This window comes from Rhinolophus ferrumequinum, chromosome 13, assembly GCF_004115265.2.
Source record: "Rhinolophus ferrumequinum isolate MPI-CBG mRhiFer1 chromosome 13, mRhiFer1_v1.p, whole genome shotgun sequence".
NCBI lineage: Eukaryota > Metazoa > Chordata > Mammalia > Chiroptera > Rhinolophidae > Rhinolophus > Rhinolophus ferrumequinum.
Window position 1 is genome coordinate 41,619,701 of NC_046296.1, and position 24,263 is coordinate 41,643,963.

At 42.1% G+C, this 24,263-nt stretch overlaps 1 protein-coding gene across 3 annotated transcripts in view; it reads left to right on the plus strand.

Annotated features, from left to right (window-relative positions):
* THADA (THADA armadillo repeat containing) overlaps window positions 1-24,263 on the plus strand; it is a 291,641-nt gene that overhangs the window by 201,869 nt on the left and 65,509 nt on the right. For all 3 annotated transcript variants that reach the window (XM_033125139.1, XM_033125141.1, XM_033125140.1), the window contains exons 30-31: window positions 2,252-2,367; window positions 23,798-23,892. In XM_033125139.1, coding sequence (XP_032981030.1) covers window positions 2,252-2,367; window positions 23,798-23,892 — 211 coding nt within the window. The remainder of the gene's footprint in view (window positions 1-2,251; window positions 2,368-23,797; window positions 23,893-24,263) is intronic.

Below are 24,263 nucleotides of genomic sequence, written 5' to 3' on the forward strand. Positions count from 1 at the left end.
CAAACGCTGGCCAGGCTGAGGCAGGGAAGCCACTCGTTTCCTGTTTATCCGGCTAGAATGGAAGCTGCCAGGAGAGCAGGGACTGTTTTCTGCTCTTCTGTTCCTAGGACAGTGCCCGGTGCTCACAATTGTTTAATAACTATTTGTGGACTGAAAGTCTGAATCCTATTGTAAATCTGAGACGCTGAAAATGACACTAACCTTCTCCCAGTCCTCATGCACATTCAGTTAGCCATTGTCCTCAGGCTGGCAGGTCTCAGTTTCCCTGTGTTTGGTTCGGTGCAGCCCCGTTTTATAGCCTGTTTCCAAATTGTTCTAGGCCTGGGCTTCACCACATTCTTAGTTCTCCATTCCTGGGGAATAACCAGGATCACAATTGTTGTGTGCTCTGTACCCAAGGTGACAGAATTGATGGACCTGTAGGCTGATTCTCATAAACCAGAGCTACCAAGCGTTTCAAAAACAGCCTTGTTTTTGCCAAGTAAGGTGAGCAAATATAGGACTAAGTTTAAACATCCATCAGGAGTTATTTTTGAAGTGATTGCTTCTAAATGAGAGGCATTTGAAAACCTCACAGCTTTCTTTTCAAGTAAATTCCAAAGTCATGTATTTTGCTGGTGTCTGCTGATTAATTATGATCCTGTGACACCATGAAAAGCCGTGGTGGTTGGTTTTGTGTAGCTGTGGAGAAAGTAAAGCGAGGCCCAATGGCGTTGCCAACTCTTTCAGGCTTTTAGGGATCCAGGCAGAGGGAGGTATGTTTTTTTCGCCCTGGCAGTCACCACATATGAACAGAAGCCCCAGCCAGACCCCTTTCTGCAGACTTCACTCCGGGAGATTTGGGTCCCTGTGGAAGTGTGGTGAAGTAGGGATATTTGATATGTTGCTTCTGAAATAACAGATCTATTATAAGAGAAAACATTTTGGCATTTCCACATCGGGCCATGTGTGCATTCTCCCGTACGACTACTTCTGTTTAGGAAAAAAAAAAAACAGCAGTTATATACAGTAAATTAATCAAAATTCTCTAAACAAAAGGTGTTCAGCATATATTTGTGGTTGGTAATTGCAGATATCTGACCCAAGAAAACCTGCTGCAGCATACCTAGTTAGGGTCTGATGACTCCACGTCTCTTTCATCTTGGCCTCTTGCTTTTTCTCTTGATTCCCACATTTAACTCAATTATGCCCATCACTGACAGGAGAGAAAGAGAAGAAAAAGTTGAATCTTGTTGCTTAGAAAGAGTCAGCAGCAGCACTGGTGAAGGATACAATAGGGAAAGAAAACAAATTGATTCTGAAAATAGGCTTTCAAAATTTTGATGTGTTTATCTGCACTTGCTTTGCTCCCTTTCCCTCCCTGATTCAGATAAGGGTGACTGAAGTATTTCTCTGACATGTGTCTTTCTCCTTGGCACTGACTAAGGTCAGAGGATCTCATCTACGCCTTTATCCACTTTCTTTCTCTGCTATAGCTTTGTACTCCTCACATAGGTCTTGTTGATGTCGTATCTGACTGTGAATCTAAGACACGTACATGAGCGTGTGTGCATATACACACACACACACACACACACACACGCACAGCCTGTGTCATGTTTCTGCTGGAACTGTGACCTTCATGCTACAGATACAACAGGATTTGTCTGTCTCTGCTTAATTCTAATATATAATGTCATGTAAGAGTAAGGAAGCGGAGCACGTCTGCATTGCTGCCTCCACTTCTGACATCTCAGCGAAGCTCTGCTGAAAAATCTAGTTTACAAACATCGCTGTGCAGTATTTGCAAAGGCAACGTCATTGTGGCCTGCTTCTTTGGCCAAGCCTGTCCTGATAAACCCAGACATGTAAACCAGTTTAGACTCTCAGACATTGCCTTCAAAAGGTACATTTTTTTTTTTGATGCGAAACTGCTAACATAGAGAAAGGTGTTTGCCTTTCTTTGCTAAAATGAATTTATAAGTTGTTTGTAACTAATAAGCTCTTGTACCGAATAACTGTCTGGTTGCAGAGTAGTCCCCTGGTTTTGGAATTGTGCACAGAACCCGGGACACAGGTATGGATTCAGGACCTGGGCTTCTTGCCACTCGCTGCGCCCTCCAAAACCAACGCGCATTTTGCAAAGAAACCAAAGCCATGTTCTATTTTACAGGTGTCTGCTTTCTTTGAGGAAACCGAAAAGGGAGGAACTTGCCTCTAGGAAAAATATATTTTCACAGCAGGATATTTCGTTTTCTCTTTTTTGGTTTAGGTATTTCATTTGTTACAAGCCTTCTCAGACTCCAAGTACAGAATGAATGCATACTTTCAGCAGGAGCTGGCTGACGTTGCTGTGTGTACCAAAGCCAAACTCTGGCTGGCCAAGAGGTATGTTAAGCCCCTCGTGAGCAGAGTTATCAGAGGTTAGAAGTACACTGGAGAGTTGCTGTTTCTAGTTGTGGGAGTTTGAAACATCACTGGCATGAGATTTCTAAACTTACTGGAGTATTTATCTTTTTAGAGCTTTGGGTTGTGGTAAAGAAGGAAAAATAGTTTCTTGACAATTTTTCTAAAACTGCTGTGTGGCTGGGGGGCATGTATAGGGCTTTTTATCTGTCCACCAGTCAGCTTGTTTTTATTAATAACTGCTCTGTGTCCAACGCTGTGTTAGATACTATAACAACGAAAGGCAGTAATTGACTAAATCGTGTGGTACAAACTCTTAGGTGCTGTGGCAACTCAGAGATCAGAGACTGGTGTAAGACTCGAGGAGGCATTGAGGGACAGACGGGTATAAATAAGAAGGCGTGGAAGTTGTCATTTTAAGTGTAGCAGAGTAGCTTGAATAAGCAAGGCAAAGAAGGGTCCATACATACGTTGTTTTCATCCTCGCATTGTTAGTTTAGTCTCGAACTTAGAACATTTCTTATGTGAATGATGGAGTAAAAGAATTTCTCATTTACTACATAGGAAATCCTTTCTGTAACACTGTGTTCAGAATCTATGTTCCAAGACTCTGCAGGATCGCTGCAAACCCCCTGCCCCCATATGTCCTCTGTGAGTTCCAGCAGAGTAGGGCCAGTGGAGGACCACGTGCTGCCACATTCCATGCAGTAGTATGTTGCGTTTGATTAAGAATCAGTATATTGGTTCTCTAATACAGCAGGCTCTTTTTTATTTTTCAAAAAATGTGCTTTTGTTCATTTTTGTTGGGCCCCCCACCTTATATAGCAAGGCAAGTGATGGGCAGTATGAGGCCCAAAAATCATTGTAATTCAACTAAGCATTGTTGAGCACAGGCTACGCACCAGCCTTTGTGTTAGGAGATGTAGAGATGAAGCTATAGAAGAATTAGTCCTGGCTTCAAGGAACTCACATCTAACAGGAAAGAGGGATGTGTAAACAAATAATTTTCATCCAATGTGGTAAGTATAATAAATGTATGTAGTAAGTTCAGAAATAGGCCAGGGGAGAGAGGGATACGGGAGGGCTGACACTGAACCAGCCTTGAAGAGAAGAGTAGAATTTTGCCAAGCGGCCAGGGCAGGCATTCCAGACTTAGGTTATGTCATAGGCAAAACCATGGCAGTAGGCAATGGCATGGTGAGTGTGGAGAGCTGTAAAGAGGTTAGCTCTTCTGGGATCTAAAGGATGAGACACATACGGCATAAAGTGAGGCTGAGGAAATACCTGGAGGCCACACAGTGAAAACTCCTAAAGGAAACTCCTAGGTAAAAGGGAGCCAGTAAAGGATATGTGAGTCTCCATTTTTGTCTGAGCACCTATGGCTTTGGACAGGGATATTGATGGGGAAATTCTCTAGTGTCTGAAATGCCAATAAAGTAATGGTTAACCTTTCATTTTTAGTCCAATTTTTGTTCTTCTCTTTTATTTAAAGAGTAGGAGTTGATTGACCATAAACTACTTCCATGAGCTTAGTATCATTTGCCTTCTGTGTGGCTTTTAGACATCTTCTCCCAGATGCCTTTTTCAGGAGAACAGGGAATTCTGATCACATTTGTGCTCTCATCTGTTTACCGATTTGTAGGCCAGGTCCCCCAGCTATGTTTTCTAGGGATTGGGAAGTCAGGGCTCTCCAGAAACCATGCTACTGAAACCCCTACTTCTAGGCAGGACTGGCCCAAGAAAGAACCCTAAAACTTCATTATTAAAATGCTGTAAGGAAGGAGTTTCTGCCCTCTTAGCTTGGTACCCCTTCATGGGTCTCATAGAAATCCATCGTCCACTGGCTTCATGAGCCTGTTCCTTCTGTTTGGATGGGAACAAGGAGAGAGAGTAACAGGCCAGCCATCTGAATGGACCTTCATGTTGTGCAATGCCTGAAGATGGATGACACAGCTGCCATAAGCCTCCTCTTCAGCTGGAGAAGTCGTTTTGGCCTCTTTTAACCTTCCCTGTGGTTCCTATTGCAATTTTCTAATCCGGCTTTTCATCATCATCACCCCACCCACATTCTCTGATTTTTCTCCATGATTTTCCAGCCCTCGAAAACAAAGGCATGAATCACTGCAATTCGCTGGGTTTCCACCTTCCTTGCCGAAAGTCCAGGAAAGCCACTTTTTTTATGTTTCCAGTACAGTCAACACTTTATTATCCAAGTGTGAACTTTACACTTCGTGGGTGGTCTGTAGATGGTTGCTAACACCGGGCTTCCTCTTGCTCCCCAACATACTTTTACCATATTAATCAGGATGTGTTCAGAGCCTGAAATAAAGTTTGCGAGGAAGGCACACCGTCCGAGCACAGTGCATACCACAGCCATGGGTCACCTTTTCTGTATCATCCACATCCTTGACACAATAACCTTCCAGTTCCTGAATAGGAAAATGTAGCACTGGGTGTTAGTGATGACGCTTCGGCCCATCCCACACCTGGCCTGTCCGCCTGAGGTCTTCTGAGAGTGTTGCCATAGGAGGTGTTTGTCTCCACTGATAGTTCCGTGTTCACAGGAGCCCAGTCGGGATCCTGGTGGGCCCTTCTCAGAGCCGCCCGTCTTCACATTCTCATCTGCCCTTCCCATTAAAGACATAGCAATGCGCAGTATTCCAAAGTCCACTGCCAAAGAGGCTCCGTCATGCCCCTAACAATTCACACATGAAAGGAGACTAAATGTTCCTCTGTGGCCACTAAGGACTTTCTGTATCTTTTGAGCATAAGCTACGAAACATGAATGTTATTGCACAAAAAAAAAAAAAAAAAAAAAAAAAATGTTGGTTTAAATTTTAGCACCAACACCTTTTTCCTTCTACAGTTTATTTGATCATTAGCCTGAGTTCATTCAGTCCAGTAAGTACAAAAACATTAGTGAGGGTGTCATTTATTTGTCCTTTTATTCCCAAAGAAGTTTTTTTTTTTTTTTTTAAGTTCATTGGGACCATTGGCTAACCGACTCAGTTTTTTAAATTTTGACCCTGAAATTAGGGCACATAAAATAAAGACTTTTGTCATATATTTGTGTTTTGACTTTGCAAGATTAATAGGGATTTATATGAGGTGATTAAGCAATAGCCATGGAGTTGTTGGGGAATTTTTGGTGATGAATGGCCAGCTGGCAACGTGGCCTGAGTGGAGGACTGGGCTTCTGCTCTTACAGGCCGCTTTTCATTCCAAGATGTCAAAGCCTGTATAGAAATCAGCTCATTAATCCTTCAAGTCCCTTCCTTCCCCTTTTTCCTCCACTCCTCCCTCCTCCATCCAGTTTACTGTCTCTCTCATGGTGCAAAGGCAGTTTAGCAACTACTGAAGGAAAACTCAGCTGACCCAGGCCAGAAACTGAGTGAGAATAGGGGTCTGCTGCTGGCCCGGAGAGACTGGGCGTGGGCACCGTGAGAGAGGAATCAGCATCCCTTACTGTGGCCCTGTCTGCGCCCTTGCTGTTTGCAGCGTCCAGCTCCAGTACCCCAGCTGGATCGCAGGCCCTGCCTAAAGAGAAAAAGACTTTTCAAAGCCCTGTCAAGTAGGACTAAGAGGAGAAAAGATTTATTTCCTCTAATTGAGAAAATTACTATTATATCGGGATTAAAATTTTGGGGAAATCAATTTGGTTATGTAGTGTCTCCTTCGGTTATAAAGGAAAATAATGTGTGTGTGTGTGTCCTTTTAGTAAATGTAGTGAACTAAATACACTATCAGACTAAGCACAATGGATGATGTGATGACCAGACAGAAAAATGTGTCCTACTAAATTAAAATTTTTTTTTTCTTGATCACCTGTGTAGTATATGCTTATCATAGAAAGTTAGTCAAGCATAACATTTGGAAGAGAATATGTCTAATCTTACCAACATCCAGTGGAAACCACCGTAATTAGTTAACAGTTTCATGTCTGTAGTTTACTTCACCTTTTTTCCTTTTTATTTGTTTCACATAGTTGAGGTTATACTCTATGTGAATTATATAGTTAATAGCTAACTTTTTTCACTTAACAGTATCATGAAAGCATTTGCTATTATTACTAAAAACACTATATGGTGTGCCTTCTATGGAAAGTAGTGTGGCATTTCCTAAAAAATTAAAAATAGAATTACCATATGATGTAGCATTTCTACTTCTGGGTATATATCCAAATGAATTGAAAGCAGTCTCGAAGAGATATTTGTACATTCATGTTCATAGCTGCATTATTGACTAAATAGCCAAAAGGTAGAAGTAACCTGAGTGTCCATTGATGGGTGAATGGATAAACAAAATGTGGTATATATGGACAATGGAATATTATTCAGCCTTAAAAAGGAAGGAAGTTCCAACACATGCTACAACGTGAATGAACCTTGAGGACATTATGCTAAGTGAAATACGCCAATCTCAAAAAGACAAATAGTGTATGATTCCACTTGTATGAGATACCTAGAGTAGTCAGATTCATAGAGCTAGAAGGGAGAATGGTGGTTGCCAGGGGCTGAGAATGGGCGAGGAGGCAGTGAGGAATTAGTGTTAAATGAGTGCAGAGTTAGTATTCCAAGATGAAGAGAGTTCTGGAGATTGGTTGTATAACAGTATGAATGTGATTGGCATTACTGAAGTGAATAGTTAAAATAGTTAAGATGGTAAATTTTATATTATGTATGTTTCACCACAATTTAAAAAATTTTAACAACAAACATTAAAAAAACCTCTTTGTACACTGTCATTCCCCTGAGGTTATCACTGTCCTGACTTTTTTATGATAATTATTTCTTTGCTTTACTTCCTAATTTTACCACCTATGCATTTCTAAAAATAAAATACTTTTGCTTGTCTTTGAATTAGAAAAACAATCTTTGAAAATATCATGTTAAAGGTAGCATATTTTTGTCACCTGAATAATGTCATTAAGTTTACCTAACCATTGCTCCATTCAGTTTGTTTCTCATTTTTTTCTGTCATAAATATCAGTCCACTGAAAAATTTTAAATGTGATTGTTATGTGTGCATGGGTATGTGTGACTGTATGTGACTGTGGGTTATTACTTTGGATTTGAAGTCCAGGAGTAGAATAAATTAATTAATTAAGAGGATATGAAAATTTTGAAGGGTCTTGATACACACTGCCAGATTGATTTCTAAAAGCGATATATCAGTTCATCTTTCCACCAACAGTACATGGAAGACCTCCACCAATATTTTAACTAAGATTTTTAAAATTCTGTTAAGGAAATTTTTGCTTTCCTTTTTAGATGGCTTCTGCATGCCAACCTCTGTTTAGGAGATTCATATTATTTCATTAACTGTTCTCAAATCCCCCCTAGTAAAAGAAAATCTTTTGAATCTTAGTATAAAAAAATCTTAATATGAAAATCTCAGTATAAAAAAATTTTTCTGCAGTGAAACAACTGGGGAGACAAACCCTGTGTGTAAGACACCCAGTTTAATCAGCATTTCAGCTTGGCATGAGTTAACAGAAAGGTCAAAAATGCATAGATATTTGGTTCAATTTTTACTTCCTACTTTTCAGATGGAAGCTGCCATACTTGAGCGTTTTATTTTATTTAGCTTAATACACAGTCTTCTCCTGAGCTATCCGTGGGGCAGTGTCCGTGGGTATATTGTGCACTCTGAGCCAGACAGGTCACACTGACAATTCACCGAGGTCAAATTGGCCATAGACGTGTTTTCGTTGACTTGAGTATATATGTTATACAAGTATTTATATAACTATATAGTTATATAACTATAAATATATATACGTATATATATACATATATACACGTGCGCTCACACTTACACCCCGAGGGTGCCAAAAAAATGTATACACATGACTTGTATTCATCTTTTGTTATCAGTATATATTGAGTATTACAATTTGAATACAGTTTTTTCCCTTCTTAAAATGTGTATACATTTTTTTGGCACCCTCCATATATACAATTAGTTGCTAGCATTTAAAAATTAGGAGATTTCACAGTAAATCAGGATTTCCAGATTTTTTTTTTAAATCTGGCAACACCAGGCCAAATTCCCACATCCTGCAGTGGGCCAGAGCTAACTATTGCTGGTCCTCTCTTGAGAGACCATGCCCTCTGTCCTTCACCGCTGTCCCCTCCCAGCCATTTCGCTCATTAGGTTACCTGCTGAGCTCCCACTGAATGAGGAGTTTGTGACTCTTGGTATTGCCATTTGTGAAGTACCAGATTGGCTGATGGCTGCATGTTAGATCATCTGGAGAGGTTTTAAAACCTACGGATGCCAGGCCCCACCTCCAGAATTTCTGGGGCTTTTTTTGTTTGGTTTTTTTTTTTTTGGTTTAGGGTGTGGCTCAAGCACTGTTATTTTTAAAACTCTCCAGGAGATTCTAAAATGCAGCCAGAGTGAGAACTGCTGATGTTTTCTTGTGCATTCTTTTATCTCCCATCTCCCTGAGGGAGACCGTAAAAGATGAACGTTGGGTAAAATAGCTGACATGCTAGAGGACACTTGTATTTTTCTTCTGAGACCAAAGATTCATTGAAGAAAGATGGAATGACTGTTTCTCTAGCCTGCTACCCGGGAGATACAACCACTAAACTTTTCATTCCACAGATGTGCCAGTGTGAAGGGACATAGTACTGTTTCATATACGGGTGAATTTCTGAGGCTAGTTACTGAAAAGCTGCCGTAGCAAGATATTTTAAGTTATGTCAGTTGCTCTCAAAATTGCCCTTTAAACCGGATACTCTGGGGTGGTCTATTGTCCTAGAAGTTCATGGCACGTTTTCATTTTTTGAGATGAGGCTTAAGTAGAATAGACTCTGCATGTAACACTTCATTCAACAAATACTTATTGAGCCCCACTGTGTGCCAGTCTCTATTAAATAGTGCAACTATTTATTAAAACTACGACTGCAGTGTACAGAGGACAACTAAGCGGAGTCTGTCAAACAGAATCATTGACCTAGAACTTCAGAACTGGAAAGAGTCCAGTGTGTTGTAGTCCACTCCCATCCCCACGCATATGGGAACGTGCAGCTCAGAGGGGCCGGAGGATTTGTCTGTTTTCACACAGTTGACCAGGGATGAGTTCCTACCTACAGCAGCTAGCATTTGTTGAGGACTTAGCTCCCTGCTCATCATCAGGCTCTTTCTACTGGACCACATTGCCTCCATCTGTCCAGTGTTTCTATGTCAAGGCTGCTGATGGCAGTAATTAAGCATTCTTCAGAACAGTGCTTCTCAGACCGTAGCGTTCACATGAATCACCTGGCAATCTCCTAAAATGAAGACTCTCATTCATTAGGTCAGGTGGGAAGCAGGGGGCGGGGGTGGATTACCTGAGACCCTGCATTTCTGACAAGCTCCCAGGCGATTCGGATGCTGGGACACAGTACACTTTTCGAGGCCAAGGCTCAAAGTACCAGGCACCAGGATCATCCAGCCACTTCTTTGGAATATTCCCACGTTCACATCCTCACTCTCAAGGGCTGTAACTGGAGCTTGGGGCCACAGAACAGGATTGAGGCTACCCAAGGGGGTCAGCCCAGAATTCTTTCCCCATCCACCTGGGATGACCTGCACTGAGGGGCTACAGGGTCCCCTTCAGGGCTCTCAGTGGGGAGTCCTCACTCCCTTGTCTGGGCAGCCATCCCAGTGGCCTCAGTGTCTGGGGTAGGACCAGTGCTTTGTTGGCATGCAGTATTTATCATTTTGAAAAATAACAGTCTGATATTCTGGTGAGAAAAACAGGCTCCCAGGAATATAAGAACAGGTCCCAAGGTTACAAGGAAAACAACCTTGGGAAATACATTTTTGAATAAAACAGTGGTGATGGGGGTTGATGGGAAGAGATGGTGGAGGGAGCTCATGTTTCTTGAAGACCAACTCTTTGTACTAGACCTAATGATTTGTTACCCCAAGTTCTTATTTGTAAACATTATTAACTGTATGATGCATCCACTTGCCTATACAGCTTCCCCCTCAGGGCTGCTGACACCCCTGCTCCCTCCTCCACGTGCTCCTCATCTACTCCTCCATTGCCCTGCTACAAATATTTCTAGTCACTTCCGCATCTCCTTCCCTGCACACCTCCTTATCCGTGCTCTCATCTATTCTCCCCATTTTCTCTCTTACTTACTTGTCCCCACTAAGCTGAATGGTATGTTCCTTGAGGGCCTTGGATTTAAATGTTGTAAAGAAAAATATGCTTATAGAGAGGAAGCTAGGGCTTGCTTTTGTGTGGCAATCCCAGTTCTGCCCCGGGGGAGGGGTCTGTGGCCAGCTGCAGAAGTTCTGGTTTAGGATTCTGTTTTGCTTTACAGCTGAAAACAGCGTTTATTTTCTAACCACCAGATTTATTCACACAAGAGACTACACTTCCCAGGCAGAAATACTGGGGCTTAGGTCTGATTCCATTTTCCCACTGTCCCTCAGCCCTTCCCAAATCCCTCATGCCTCTGGGACTGGTCCCCTTCCAAAGTAAGAGGTCCTTCTTTCGTAACTGCTGTACTTGAAATAGAGGCCTCAGTCCTTTGCCACAGCTGCAGGTTGCTGTTTCACTCCCAGGCCACTGAAATGAATCCAGTCAAGAAGGATGGTTAAAATGTTCAGATGATCATGTGGTATTTTAAGGCTATCATTTGTGGTCCCTGCCAAAACTTGAAGGGAAGCAAGTTTGAACAGGGTGGTTAGTTACATAGCAAGTTTCCAGGCATTGCTGGGGTTTGGGTTTTGCTTTTGGTTTGTTTCTTCTTCACTCTTTCTTTTTCTTTTTCATCAAAATAAAAGTTCTCCCGCTACTCCCCTCCACCCCAGTTTTTTTAATTGCTTCTCTTTCAACCCCCAGATTTTATTGCAGAGGGAGGTTCTCATTAGGACCCCTCTTTAATCTCCAGCTCAGCTTATTCGAAGCCTCCTTGAGCCTTATGCATATTTGAGTGATGAGAGAAATGAAGTTGGTGTATTTTAGACCCAAGCTTGTTGACATTTGTTCGCTTCCCTTTCAGACTTCTCAGGAATGTTTAAGGTCATGATATCTCAGGATGAGATCCTGTTTGTATTTTTAAAAACAGAAAAAACATTAAGTTAACATATTTTAACCCAAACCAATGGACAAGGTGCAAAACATTTTCTTCATTAGATATTCCTTTAAAAATATGTCAAGTCTTGAAGGAATAAGCTGTTTGAGAGGAAGCGAAGCTTGAGAATATATGAGGTATTTCTTGTTCATAGGCTGAGCTTATGGAAACTAGTTGGGTAAGAGCAGTCAGAAGTGGTCACTATACTAAACTGAGCCTGTGAGCAAGTTACCCAAGATCAAAGTTACTTCATACTGCAGTAAAACATAAAAATAGTCCTTTTATGCAACTGTACATTAAGAATTCAATCCCCAACTGCTGATGCTTTCTATTTTTGAATATAGATATCTGGAAATCTAACCTGGAGGTGGTAATTCGTTTGATAAAGGGCTCAGAAATAGCTCTTGCTCCACTTGTAGCTGTTGGCTTACTGGGGTATTACTGTTGGAGATTTGGGCAATGTTGTCATTGCCTAGCTTGTAAGGGAATTGCAGGCTTACGTGTCCTCAATACATTTCATAATATTAGGTAAAACTCTGATAGAGTGGGTTGTTTTCTTCCTTTAGCTTATAACATCTTTTGGATAAATCAACACTTTGGTTACCTTCTTGGAGCCATTTCCAATGAATTCAAGCCAATTCAGATTCACAAACAGTACAAAGCAGTGTAGTAGGCACAGTGGGAAACAGAGAGATGAATGATACCGTCCCTATTTCAAAAACCAAGTAAATAAGGTATGGATTTAATAAACTATAAATAAGTAAGAATTGGTAAACGCTGGAATGAGGTCAGAGTATGTTATAGGAGCCAGCTTGTGGGGGGTGGAATCTCAAGGAACTCTTCTAGGAGGAGGGAGTTTTTAAACACTTGGTGAGATTTAACTGTTAGAAAGGTTAATTTTCTTGGGAGAATGAGTGTGGTCATACTGGTATAGAGCCGGTGTAGCTAAATAAATTGTGAAGGTCTCATTGCCTAAGTACAAAGGCAGGACTCTTAGTACAGTGCTCAGCTTATAGGAACCATTTTCGTCATGTATAGTAGAGTCTCTGTTATCAGAGTTTAGTGATGGTCCAATCTAGTGGAAAAGAAAGCTTATCCATGTGAAACGACCAACTGTGACGTTCATATAGAAGTTCTAATTCTGTAGCACATACAGTAAGCACAAGAATTCAGAAAAGAATGTGGATTTGGGTCGTCAGGGAAGGCTTTCTAGGAAAGGTAGGTATTTGAGATGGGTCTCAGGGCATGGATGTGATTTACAAACACCAGAAGTGGTGGGAAAGAGCATTTCAAGATGGTGGACAACGCGTGCAGTGTCACCCTGTAGAGAATGCATGTGCTATATTGTGGGCCAGTGAGGGGATAGAGCTGAAGAAGACCTGGTATGTTTTGGACAGCAGTACAAGATTGGATAAGAGACCAGTTGTGGCAGGCCTTAAATGTCAGCCAGAGGAATTTGGATTTGATCCAAGAGTTAAAAGGCAGGCAGTAAGCCCAAGCTCACGCTGGGGTATAAGCTGCTGTCTCCCAGCACGTGAGACACACTGCAGAGTGTAGTAAATCTTTCCAGCCTCTCCATCTCATCAGCAAAATTTCCAGCCCTTCCTGGGGGGTCACCAAAAGTTCCCTACTAGCAACCCACCAACTGTCTGTCTGTCACCTGGAAGCCCTTGTTTTTGGCCTGGGCAACCAGTAATGGGAATAGAGGTGCTGCGTGGTGCATCTTTTCAATATTGCTAAAAGGACCATAGAACCACAGAATTTATAGCAGGAAAGGGAATTTGGAGATCATCTAATCCAATGGAATCCTTTCTTCAAACAGAAGCGTAAGTGGAAGTTCAAGATGTTGAAGGTAGAAGAATTGGGAAATATGGTGCAAGCTGGGATGGGGGCCTGGAGGCCCACCCGCATTGGGAGCCCCAAAAGAGACTAAAAGGAGCACTCTGACTCCCTATTTCAAACAAGGATCTAATCCAAACCAGTATTTGTAGACAAGGAAATAAACACAAGAGGGCAGGTGATTTCTTCCTACTTGACAGATGTGGCTGGCTCTGGAGATGGCCCAAATTAGGAAGGTAAATAGCAAATTTGTTTTTTGCCTCTTGAACCACTTTCTTCCCCTACTGCAGCCTGATCATCCTCATAGAAAATACTGCAACACTGTGCCCTTGGGCTGCCCGGGGCACTCTCTCCAGCACTGCCCTCCTCGTGCTCTAGACCTTCTTGCCATCGTTACTTAGCTTTCTAGATCCCCTTTCCTCAGAAATCCACTCTGAGCTGGCTGATCTGACCAATAAATCATGCTAACACTAAGTTCTAACATATAAATAAGTTTATTCTCCTGGGTCATACAACTGTTTTTCAGCAGTGATCTACTGGAGACAGTACCTTTAAACTAAGGTCGGCAGCAATGAGGGCAGGCTTTCAGGCAGCACGGAGACCTGGCGGAAGGGCGTCTTTAGGCCTAGCATGGCCTCCTGCTTCTCCACCCTCCTCCTGAACTGATTCAGACCTGGTACGTTTGCCCTGAGTGGCCAGGCTTTAGGCTGCCTCCAGGAGGGCTTGTGGGCCATGGGGGTTGGTCTTATATGAATGGGCAAAGGAAGCAGCTTTCAGAGAGACCCTCCAAAGCCGCACTGTCCTTCCTGCCCCCCTGCTACCAGTGATGCCCAGGCTTTGTTGGCCAATGGACTGGCCTGTAGGCCTCTGAAAATAACCCCTTCCCACGCAACTGCAGGAGTTTATTCCAGGGCTGTCACCCTGGGCCAGCAGGGACCCTCTCCGGGTGGCGAGAGGGAGGGTCACTTTGAGAGGCACTCAGTGAAGGGAAAAGCCTCTTGCCTGTGAATACACCTCCCTGATGTTGAGGAGAGGTCGAGTTAGCAAGTCTGAGTTCTGGTTCCTGCTCAGCTATTTGGGTGGCCTGTAATTTGAGGGATCTTTAGTTTTTATCTGTCAAGTGGGAAGCTCAAAAATGACGGTGTGAAATAGATGAGGGCAGGGAAGGATATGGTAAGTAATGGGGGTGAAAGTATAAAAGAGTGAAGCAAACATAGGAATATCTATTGTCAGATCATTAAGTCTTTCTCAACATAATCGGCCCGTGTTGAAAATAGGCCTTTATGTTGGCCCTCACGGAAACAGCTGTGCTGGGAGCCTCGCATTTCACCAGACTGGCCGCGAGGACACAACACCAGAGCGTGTGGCCACAAACCAAAATACTCCGATTGTTTGGCAGAGTGTCTCACTTTTCATCTGAGTGTGTTTGGGACACACAGATACAATTTGTCTAGAAGACCTTGATTCTATTCTTGGTTTTTGCCCTGATCTTTGGTAGGTCACTTGAGCTATATGAGCTGCTTTGTGGATTTGTAAAGATGGGAACAATGATGCCTTTTAAAAGTAATAATATTTTTCTTCTGTCTTAAGAATGTTACAAAGATAAAACAGGAATCTTTCTTAAAGATAAAACTTTTAGTAAAGTTTAGTTGATATTATTATCATTATTACTATTATTGCCAGCGCTAATTTCCAAGTGTGTATTTTGCCAAGTTTACATTAGCACAGTTCTGTTGACTGCGCTGTTAGAAATTCTCACCTTGGGATCCACATACAGACTTCTCATGCAGCTTCTAGAAGTTTCCATTCACATCACTTATTTATCCTTTTCTGTAATCCTAGGGAGAAAGTAAGGTTTAAAAAGAAAGGGGACTTCTGTTAACATTTTATGTAATAACTGAAGCTATATATCCTCCAAGCCCTAAACTGTACAATAAAAGTTCTCTTGGATACTACTTTTCTCCCATAATTCCTAGCACATAGCTTATTAAGTTATTAACCAGCAATTTCTCTGGCAGCATATTAAACTTTGCTTTTAAACAAGTCACAGAGGGGGGGAAACATGCATCTCTCATAAAAAGAATAAAAAACATACACCCTCTAAAACGGTTTCCCCAGGCTTTGAACAAATCCCAAGCCCCACACAAGGTCTCTTTTTCCTCATTCTCTGCACATAACTTGAGTGTTAGTACATTAATGAGAAAAAGATGCCTCATAGAAAGATGGAAAAATATGAAGGCCTCTGGGGTGTGGGAGGCTCCCTGGGGGCCCTCTGAGAAGGCAGGTGAGCCTGAACGGAGAGAAAAGGCAAAGCCTTGGCATTGGGGTCATGGGCTCCTCTCAAGCAGTGGCGTTCCCAGGGAAGCAGAGGTGGCGGTGGCTTCAACCCAGACCTAAGAAGTGCTCCAGTGCCTTCTGCAGACTGCCTAGGCCGTGCTGAGTTCCTACTCGGGACCCTGGTAAAATGGCTAAGGCCCTCTGTTTCCATCCCAAGAACAAAAACTGCTTTTCCAGGGAAAGCCCCTGTGCTCAGTAGGGCATGGCTGGGACATTTGGTTCCTTCCTGGACAGACTCACAGCTCATGTTTCTCTTGCTTTGTGTGCATGGCAGCTCAGTAAGAATTCCCCATAAACTGGTCAACCACCAGAGCAGGGCACGAAGATGGCTTCACTTTAAAAGGAAAATCCAAGTAGGAGGGCTACGGGGCAGCTTATATATGTGGGGTATGAGTATAAACACTTGCAAAGCTCCAGACCAAGAAAGGCTGGATAGAAACTGGAGCATAATATAAAAACGCAGTTCTGCCGTTACCACCCCCCCCAGGGGAGGGCAAGGTAAACGAGCAGTCCCGAGTAGCCAGCCAGGCCCTGCATGCTGCTGCCAGCTGGCCCCGCGTGCCGATCTAAATTCTGAATGTTAGAGTGGGGGAAAATAGCTTGTTTAAAAATGTATATTCTGCAATTCATGACCATTTGGCATCTTGGTTTAAACAAATCCCCTATTGTTTCTCTAAGAATGCCATATGATGGTTGCTTGGCTGGGGGCTGTGGTAAAAATGGAAATCAGAAGGGAGAAAGGGGTTCTTTTTATTTAATTTACACTTCCACATTTATGTGACTTCATGTGGCCTACATCAAAGAGGTACCTCCTGGCTCCTAACCGCAGCAGCTCTTCCTTTATAACCGAGTGTAAGGAGAAGTTGCGTCTGGTCTGCAGACAGTTACCATTGTAGAGACTTGAACTGCCTAGGACTACAAAGATGGCCACCTCTGGGATCTCTGGGGGACCAAAGGAAGGTCAACCAAATATCCTGTGTCAAGTCAGCCATTCAGTTTGTCCTCAGAGGCTGTTTTCTGATGGTTAGTCAGGGAAGGTTTCCTACAGGATAGACTTTGAAGTGAGTTTTAAATAAAGGATGCGTGGTGGCTGGACATTGTCAAGTGGGGGCATCATGGCAGGATGTGGGAACATGTTATAGACTATTTTCCCCTCTCCCTTGACTGCCACTCTCCCTCACTCCTTATGTTTCTCTTCCCCCCTTCACCCCATTTCTCACCTGCCTTCTCTCCCCTTATTCCCCACTCACTTTCCCTCTCTTTTTCTGGTTCTCTTCTTCCCAGTCTATCTGGGGCCTGGGGGTGGTCCCCAGGATAACAGCTTCATTAACTCCACTGCTGGCTCTATGGTAAGAAGCTGCAAGCGCTTTTTTGCTCACTCTGGTTGAGGACAGAGGAGGTCTGGGTAGGAGCAGGCCTGGGTAGGAGTGGGCCTGGGTAGGAGCCAAGATTAGAGGAAGAGCATGCAGTGGGTTGTGATGAGCCCCTGCTAGGACTCGAGACCAGGATCATCCTAAGCCACCAAGCCTGTCAGCTGCACCTATTTGATTTTCTGAGCTGCATTCTTCCCTGAATGTGGCGAACAGGTTACCACCTTTGTATCTTTGCTCCAATGAACTCTCCTGCCTAGAGAATTCCTTCTTTTCTTTCACTGGCCAAATCTTTCCATGTCTCTAGATCCCTCCTCAATGGCATTCCCTCTTGCTTTTTGTGTATTTTGTTTTTCTCCATATATACCCCTCCCCCACCATCACACACACATATAATAAGACCATAAGCTCTGCAAAGCCAGAACTTTGTCCTCACCCTCCTTTTCTGTCCCAAGTAGGATATCCCTCATGGTGCTCAGGAAATGTTTCTAGATAATAAAGTCATGCCATGAATCTAATCAGGACTCTGGGTAAGTAGTTCTCTGGGGACTGAAGTGACCTCAGACCCTGACTCTGTTGAAGTTCAGATACGGTCTCTTGACTTGGAGATCTTAATAGACACTAGCAGCCTAAAGCCAGGACATCCGTTAGCAGCCCTCTGAAGATGACAGTGCATTCTCCTGGAAGAGTTTAGTATGTCCAAAGTGAACTGTCTGGCCCTTCCAGGGAGCCCACCAAGGCTTCACACTAGTGAGTGAGGATCCCAGCTCTCCAGAGGGGATTGGGCCTATGGGGTCCCACTGGGGACTTCAACCCTTTGGAGTTTTTGAAACTCTTAAAGGTCACCTATTTGGGGCTCGTCACTCATCTATCATTTCCTCTCATGTTCCCTTTGTACTTCTTGTTATTCTCCAAACATGTCATGTACCCACGTCTTTGGACAGGCTGCACTTCCCCTGCCAGGGTCACTCTGCACCTGGTGTGTATCCCAGACTCTTCCTCATTCTCCAGCTCTCTGCCAGCTGACTTCCTGACTCACCCAGGTACACTGAACAGTTGGCTCTTCCACCATCTTTAATTTTCACTTTGTCAACCCCTCCCATCATCCTCTAGTATGATTTGTTGTATGTTTCTTCTACTAAACTAGTGGCTTTCAAGTTTGACAGCCACTCACAACAAAAAAATACATTTTACGTGGGACCTAATGTGTATCTGTGTGCTGTGTGTACTGTATGTGTATATGTATACACACACATGAAATCTTGCACAGTTTGAAATTTTAATATTGTCTATATAAGGTATGAACAGTCTAAAAAAAGATACAACCGAGGAGGAATTTACTCAAGATTTAGCATATTTAATTTCAGGAATGTTCTCTTTCAACATACCCACCATCATTTTGGATACCAAGCATAACCTTATTGAAACCATTCAGTATAAAGTAGGGTGGCTTATTACCTGAAAAGAAAAAAATTTCTTCTAACTCCTGTTAGAACAAATCAACCAGTATTTTTACTTAAAATTATTGCATTTTTCATAAATTTTTTACATCTTACATCAAAGATAGTTGATTAAAAGTAAGTTCATTCTGGGCCAGGACTTTACAAGTAAAGGAAACAATGCTACCTTTATTACTTTGATGCTCTCTGATTATATTTTTCTCCTCCCTCCCTTCCCTAGCTCACTCACTCCTTCCTTTTCCTTCCTCCCTACCCTCCCTCCTTCCCTCTCTTCCGTCCTTTCTTTCTCTTACACTGGTCACCATCCACTGGTTGATTTCATAACCAGCAAAATGGGTCATAACCTACAGTTTGAAAAACATTATTCAGGACTCTAAGTTCCTTGAGGGCAGTGACAGTGTCCCTGAATCATTTCATATTTCCACACACTGGCACTATTCCTGGCTCTCAGTACCTCTTAGTAAATGTTTTCTGAATGAATGGGCCTCAGTGAAAGATCTCTGCAGCCACTGGGATTCCAGAAAGGACAGGAGAAGTGAATAATTTATCACAGATTTCCCAAGAGCTCCTGCTGTCCTCTAGACACTAGGGCCATTGTGGACGTGTCTGGGAAGCTCTACTCTCTGCCCTGCCTCTGCCTCCCCCCAGTTTCCAGGAGAGAGGGCAGGAGGTTTGCTGAAGTTCAGAGATTTCCCAAGGCAAAAACGTATTAATCAGGTTCTTGGGCAGATATTTGTCAAGGGACAAATGATTTAAAAAGGTGGGCGAAAACAAGATTCCTAACAAGTCCTTTGTTTCATTTTATATGTGTACACTTAGTCCTCCTCGTACCTGATTCCTGCTACTCCTCCTAAAGCCACTGTTATGCTGTTTTCAGCCCATCTGTTAGACCCTGACCACTTCAGATTTTTTCAAACACTCTAAATCTTCATTATACCATGGCCCATGCCAGGGTTTTTCCATCTGGGGGTAGAAAAAAGCCCCGAGCCCACCAAAACCCTGTGGCTTGGTTTCCTGTCCAGCTGGCTTGCTCTTCCCAGGATTCTATTCCCATCATCAAAGTGGCTTGACAGACTGAGAACAAACCTCTGGCTCACCCTGAACTCACAGTGTACCATTTCCAAGTCAGAACAAACACCAAGTAATAGTGAGAGAGAAAAAGAAAGAGAAAAAAATTATTTTCCTGACTTAGAAGCCAGTTCAGAGTGAAGCCCAACTCTGAGTCCAGACAGGGATGTTATATGGCTGTGGCTGTGTCTGTGGTGTGCTCACGGGTGGAGCCATGAACGGTGGGCTGCATGCCAGAATTTCTCTCTGACTCAGTCTCGGAGGAGAAGCCATGGAGGGACTCGTCTGTGATCCAGATCCTCTCTTTTTCCTGGAATCGAAAGCAGCAGCATTTGAGGGAGCCTCCCATGATGTCGTTGACTACCTCAGACTTGGCCTAGAGTGTCACAGTTACGGGGGCAGTCAGAGTGGTCCCTGAAGTGTTCCACGAGGATAGCAGGGTCTCCAGCCTGTACCAGGTCAAGAGAAGATGCAGAGCACTTCAGCCTGGCTGGGGGCTTTCCAGATTGCCAACCTTTCCTATATTCATTTAGAAATTTAAAAAATACATATTAACTTAGCTAAAAATCTCATGGAAACTAGGCTCCTCTTCAGACTTGAAAATCAAACCAGTTCCCCCAAAACTTCCCCTTATGGTTCCACCAACAGAAAAATATCCAGCATGAGAAGATACTCTATGAGGTCACATGGGAGCAGGCAGTATGTTTTTGCACCAAGAAGCACCCAGTTAGCACAGAGTATCCCATCTCCTGAAAGCCTGGCTGGCCTTGCTCTTGTTCCTACCTTTCCAATACATTCTCTTATCGTCTCAATCTGGTCTCCCCAGGTCCCTAGACAAGCCAGACTAATTCCTTCCCAACTCTGTTGCCCTTCCTTGTCAATTTTGTCTAAATTCTTCCCATTTTTCATGGCTCAGGTGGAATTACATCTTCATATACCCTTTATATTTCTCCAGTATACACTGATATATTCTTTTTCTTAACTGCTTAACTCCTGTCCCAAAGTTTGACTTCATTTTTGTCCCCATAACTAGACGACATTCTCTAAGACCACAAATCATCTCCTGTGCATTTCCTCCTAGCACCTAACTCAAAGCTCAGGAGCTATTCCATCTACCATCTGCAGGCCATTTACTCAGCCCTGTGCTAAATGTCTGATGATTCATTAACCATCACTGGGTTTTCTCACTTTCTTTCTTGAGTGACCTTTTCTTTGGCAAGAGGAAGTGCAACCTGTTAAACAGTGGAAATGCTAGAATTGTAAACAATATCATTGAAGAAGTTTTCATCGACTGTGGGCTTTCATAGTGAGTAGAAGAGTAAAGACAGGAAGTTATGATTGAGAGACGTAGGGAAAACTGTATAGAGACAAAAGATAGGGGCAAGATTGGAGGGAAATTTTTCAAATAGATGAAAGTTTTAAACAACAACAACAACAAAAATGGGGGCTGGCCATTTAGCTCAGTTGGTTAGAGCATAGTGCTAGTAACACCAAGGTTGCCGATTCGATCCCCACATGGGCCACTATGAGCTGCGCCCTCCTTAAAAAAAAATAAATAAATAAAATAAAAGGTTAAAAATAATTGCAAAAACCGCAATTACTTAAAAAAAAAAAAAAAGGAACTGTAAAGCCCTAGAAGAAAATATGGTGAAAAATTTACATATATGTATAAAATCTTGGAGAAGGGTTAGTGTGACATAAAACCCAGGAGACATAAATAAAAAATTAATATATTTGACTGCATAAAACTAAACATTTTTGAATTGCAAAATAAAATTATAAAGTTAAAAGACAAATGATAAACTGCAAAAACATATTCGTAACACATGTGAAAAAGAACAGATTTCTTTAATATACAAAGAGTTCCTACAAATCAATAAGAAAAAGACTAACAACATAATGGACGTGTTGTTATATTATATAACAACATAATGGACATGTATAAGATTTGAATACAGCTTACAGAAAGGAAATTCAAGTATCTTTTTTGAAAAGCATATGAAGTGTTGTTCAATCTCACTTATAATAAAATAATTGTGATTTAAAACAATGAGATATTATTTTTCATTTATCATCTTGGCAGAAATCAAGAGTTTAATAATGCACTGTGTTTGCCAGATTGTGGGGAAACTATAATTCTTACACACTGTTGGTGAAATTGGTACAGTCTCTTTGGACAGCGTCTTGTAAAAAGCAACCAAAATTTTAAATGTGCAAATGTCTTGATTCCGGAAGCTTTATTCAGCTTCCAGGAAATTCTCTCTGAGTACTCATTTATATGCACAAAACCGATGTGCATACATATTTATTACAGCATTGTTTTCAGCAAAGTGTCTTAATCTGAATTATTTCAATAGGGGATTGGTACATCCATGAAATGAAACAGTTTACATCCATGAAATGAAATAGTTTGGATATCAGTCTATTAAAAACAGGAGACAAATCTCTCTGTTGTTAATAGACTGATATTCAAAGTATATTGGTGAAAACAACATAATGCTCAGAACTTAGTACAGCAAGTCCTCAGATAATGTTGTTTCGTTTAACATCATTTCATTATAATGTTGATGAGATGTTTATGTCAATTAGCCTGTGGTCAAATTTGTTTCCTTATTTGTCCTTTCACTTAAAGTCACAGAACCTATTGACAATGTTAAGTTAGGACTTACTATATATAGTAAACCACTAGTGTATGTAAAAAGAAACCAGTGGGTAGCTCTAGATAGATGCTTATAAATGAATAGAATGTGCCTGGAAGGATATACTAGAAAGTAGGAATAATGGTTGCCTCAGGGAACAGACTATAGGTGGGGGCATAGAAAAGGAACTTAATTTTCACTACATGCCCTCTTGTACAGTGTATTGTTTGAATTATTCTTATGCCATATGCATGTGTTACCTATTTTTAAAAACTAATTTTTAAAAGATAACCAGGTGCAGGTATGAAATTAGGCCAAACATGAGGTATACATATAGAGTAGGAGTTACAGCAAGGTGGGAGCCAGGGAGCAAGCAGATACTGTAGGTGAAGCCAGTGAGCGGGACAGGTCAGCAACAGAGAACCTTGAAACAAGACAGTTTTGTTTTAAATTAAAAGTGTCTGATTTGCTTTTCATGCTAGAACATGCTAGCCTTGGATGTGTGCCATTCAGGATAGACTGGGAATAAACTTCAGGGAAATGGTAAACTGTTCACTTACAGGGAATGAGAAGGACGGGTTTAGGTATCATGTAAATGCAAATCCACTAGCCAGAACGCTGTGCCATTCCCTCATCTTATGCTGGAGGCAAAGAAGGGCAGGGAATGAACACTTAGGGAGCCTCTGCCATGGCCAGGCACCGAGATGGGTGGTCCTATTTTGCTGTGCCACACTGAGTGCTCTCAGTAACTCACAGAGGTGATTGGGGTTCCCTCTGTATAGGTCAGAATTCTGATTCAGGTCACAGAGATAATGAATGGCAAAGCCAGGATTCAAACCCAGATCTGTCCCTACTGTTTTTACTACTTGTGCTGAATTATTAGTACTCCAAGGAGGGTTAGGCTCTTTGCATGGTCAGGATGAACTGAGGCTCAGAGCCAGGGACTTTCAGTGCTGTTCTTAAAAGAAAGTCTTCGTTCTTTCTTTTTTATCTAGACCCCTAAATGCAAGCCACTAACTTTTTCCAGCATGTGGGTCAAAGAGTAAAATGAACGTGCTCCATTTATTGAGAGAAGAAAAAATTCCATTTATTGGGAAACGAATGTCTGCCCCAGTGTTTGTTAATGCTTTTGTGTGTTTGTTTTTCAGCTGGTTACTTTAAGTCCACAGGTATGGTTTGTCATAGGTGAATGCAGATCTCCTTCTCCAAAATGCTAAATCGGTGATACTCATGACCGATGATTTTCCCCCTAAATTTGTTCACTTAAGAAGAAAATAATAGAATATAGTCCTCCCTCTAAACTGTCTCCTGATTTTCAAATAACTGGGATAGGATATTGGTTTTTGTTTGTTTCAGTTTATTTTATTTGGAACCAGGGTGTAGAGTTTTATCTGTTTTGTACACTCTTAGCCCTGGCCTTCACCACGTGCTGTAGGATTTCATATTCTCACTTGATTTACTGTGTTCTCGCCATTGGTGATTATCTTTTTTAAAAGCATTTGCTGTAACTCCCTAAGCCTCATGACATGCCTGGTAGAAAATACCCATTTTATCTTTTCTGTGACCCAGGCCTCAGGGAGAGAAAAGATCCATTTATTTTCTGTTCTTTCCCTTTCTAGGCAAAATCCATGTTTGGTGACCAGAGCTGTATATATTGATATTCTCTTCCTGTTGACTCGCTGCCTTGACAAACCCACAAAAGGCAACCAGCCAGGTATGATTCATAGTTATATCATATTTTGGAGTCATTACAGGTTTTTGAAATGTAGGTGGGGTTTTGAGTGGCTCTACCACACACTTCCCCACCTACTTTTGTTAAGACTAACCACACATCAAAATTAAACATAGTGCTATATATATGGTTCTCTCAGAGAGGCTTCTCAAGGAAACTTGTCCTTGTTTGGTTGGAAGTTTCCTGTTTATTTTCTATTTGGTCGTTCAGGGAAGACTGTGGACTGTACTCAGATATCCTCTGTGTTTCTAAGACCGTGGCTCTTTCCTGTTTCATGAGTTTTCTTTGAAAGGTTGTCATTTTCAATATGAGAGTTTTTTCTGTTCCATTCTGTGGAGATAACTGAACTAGAC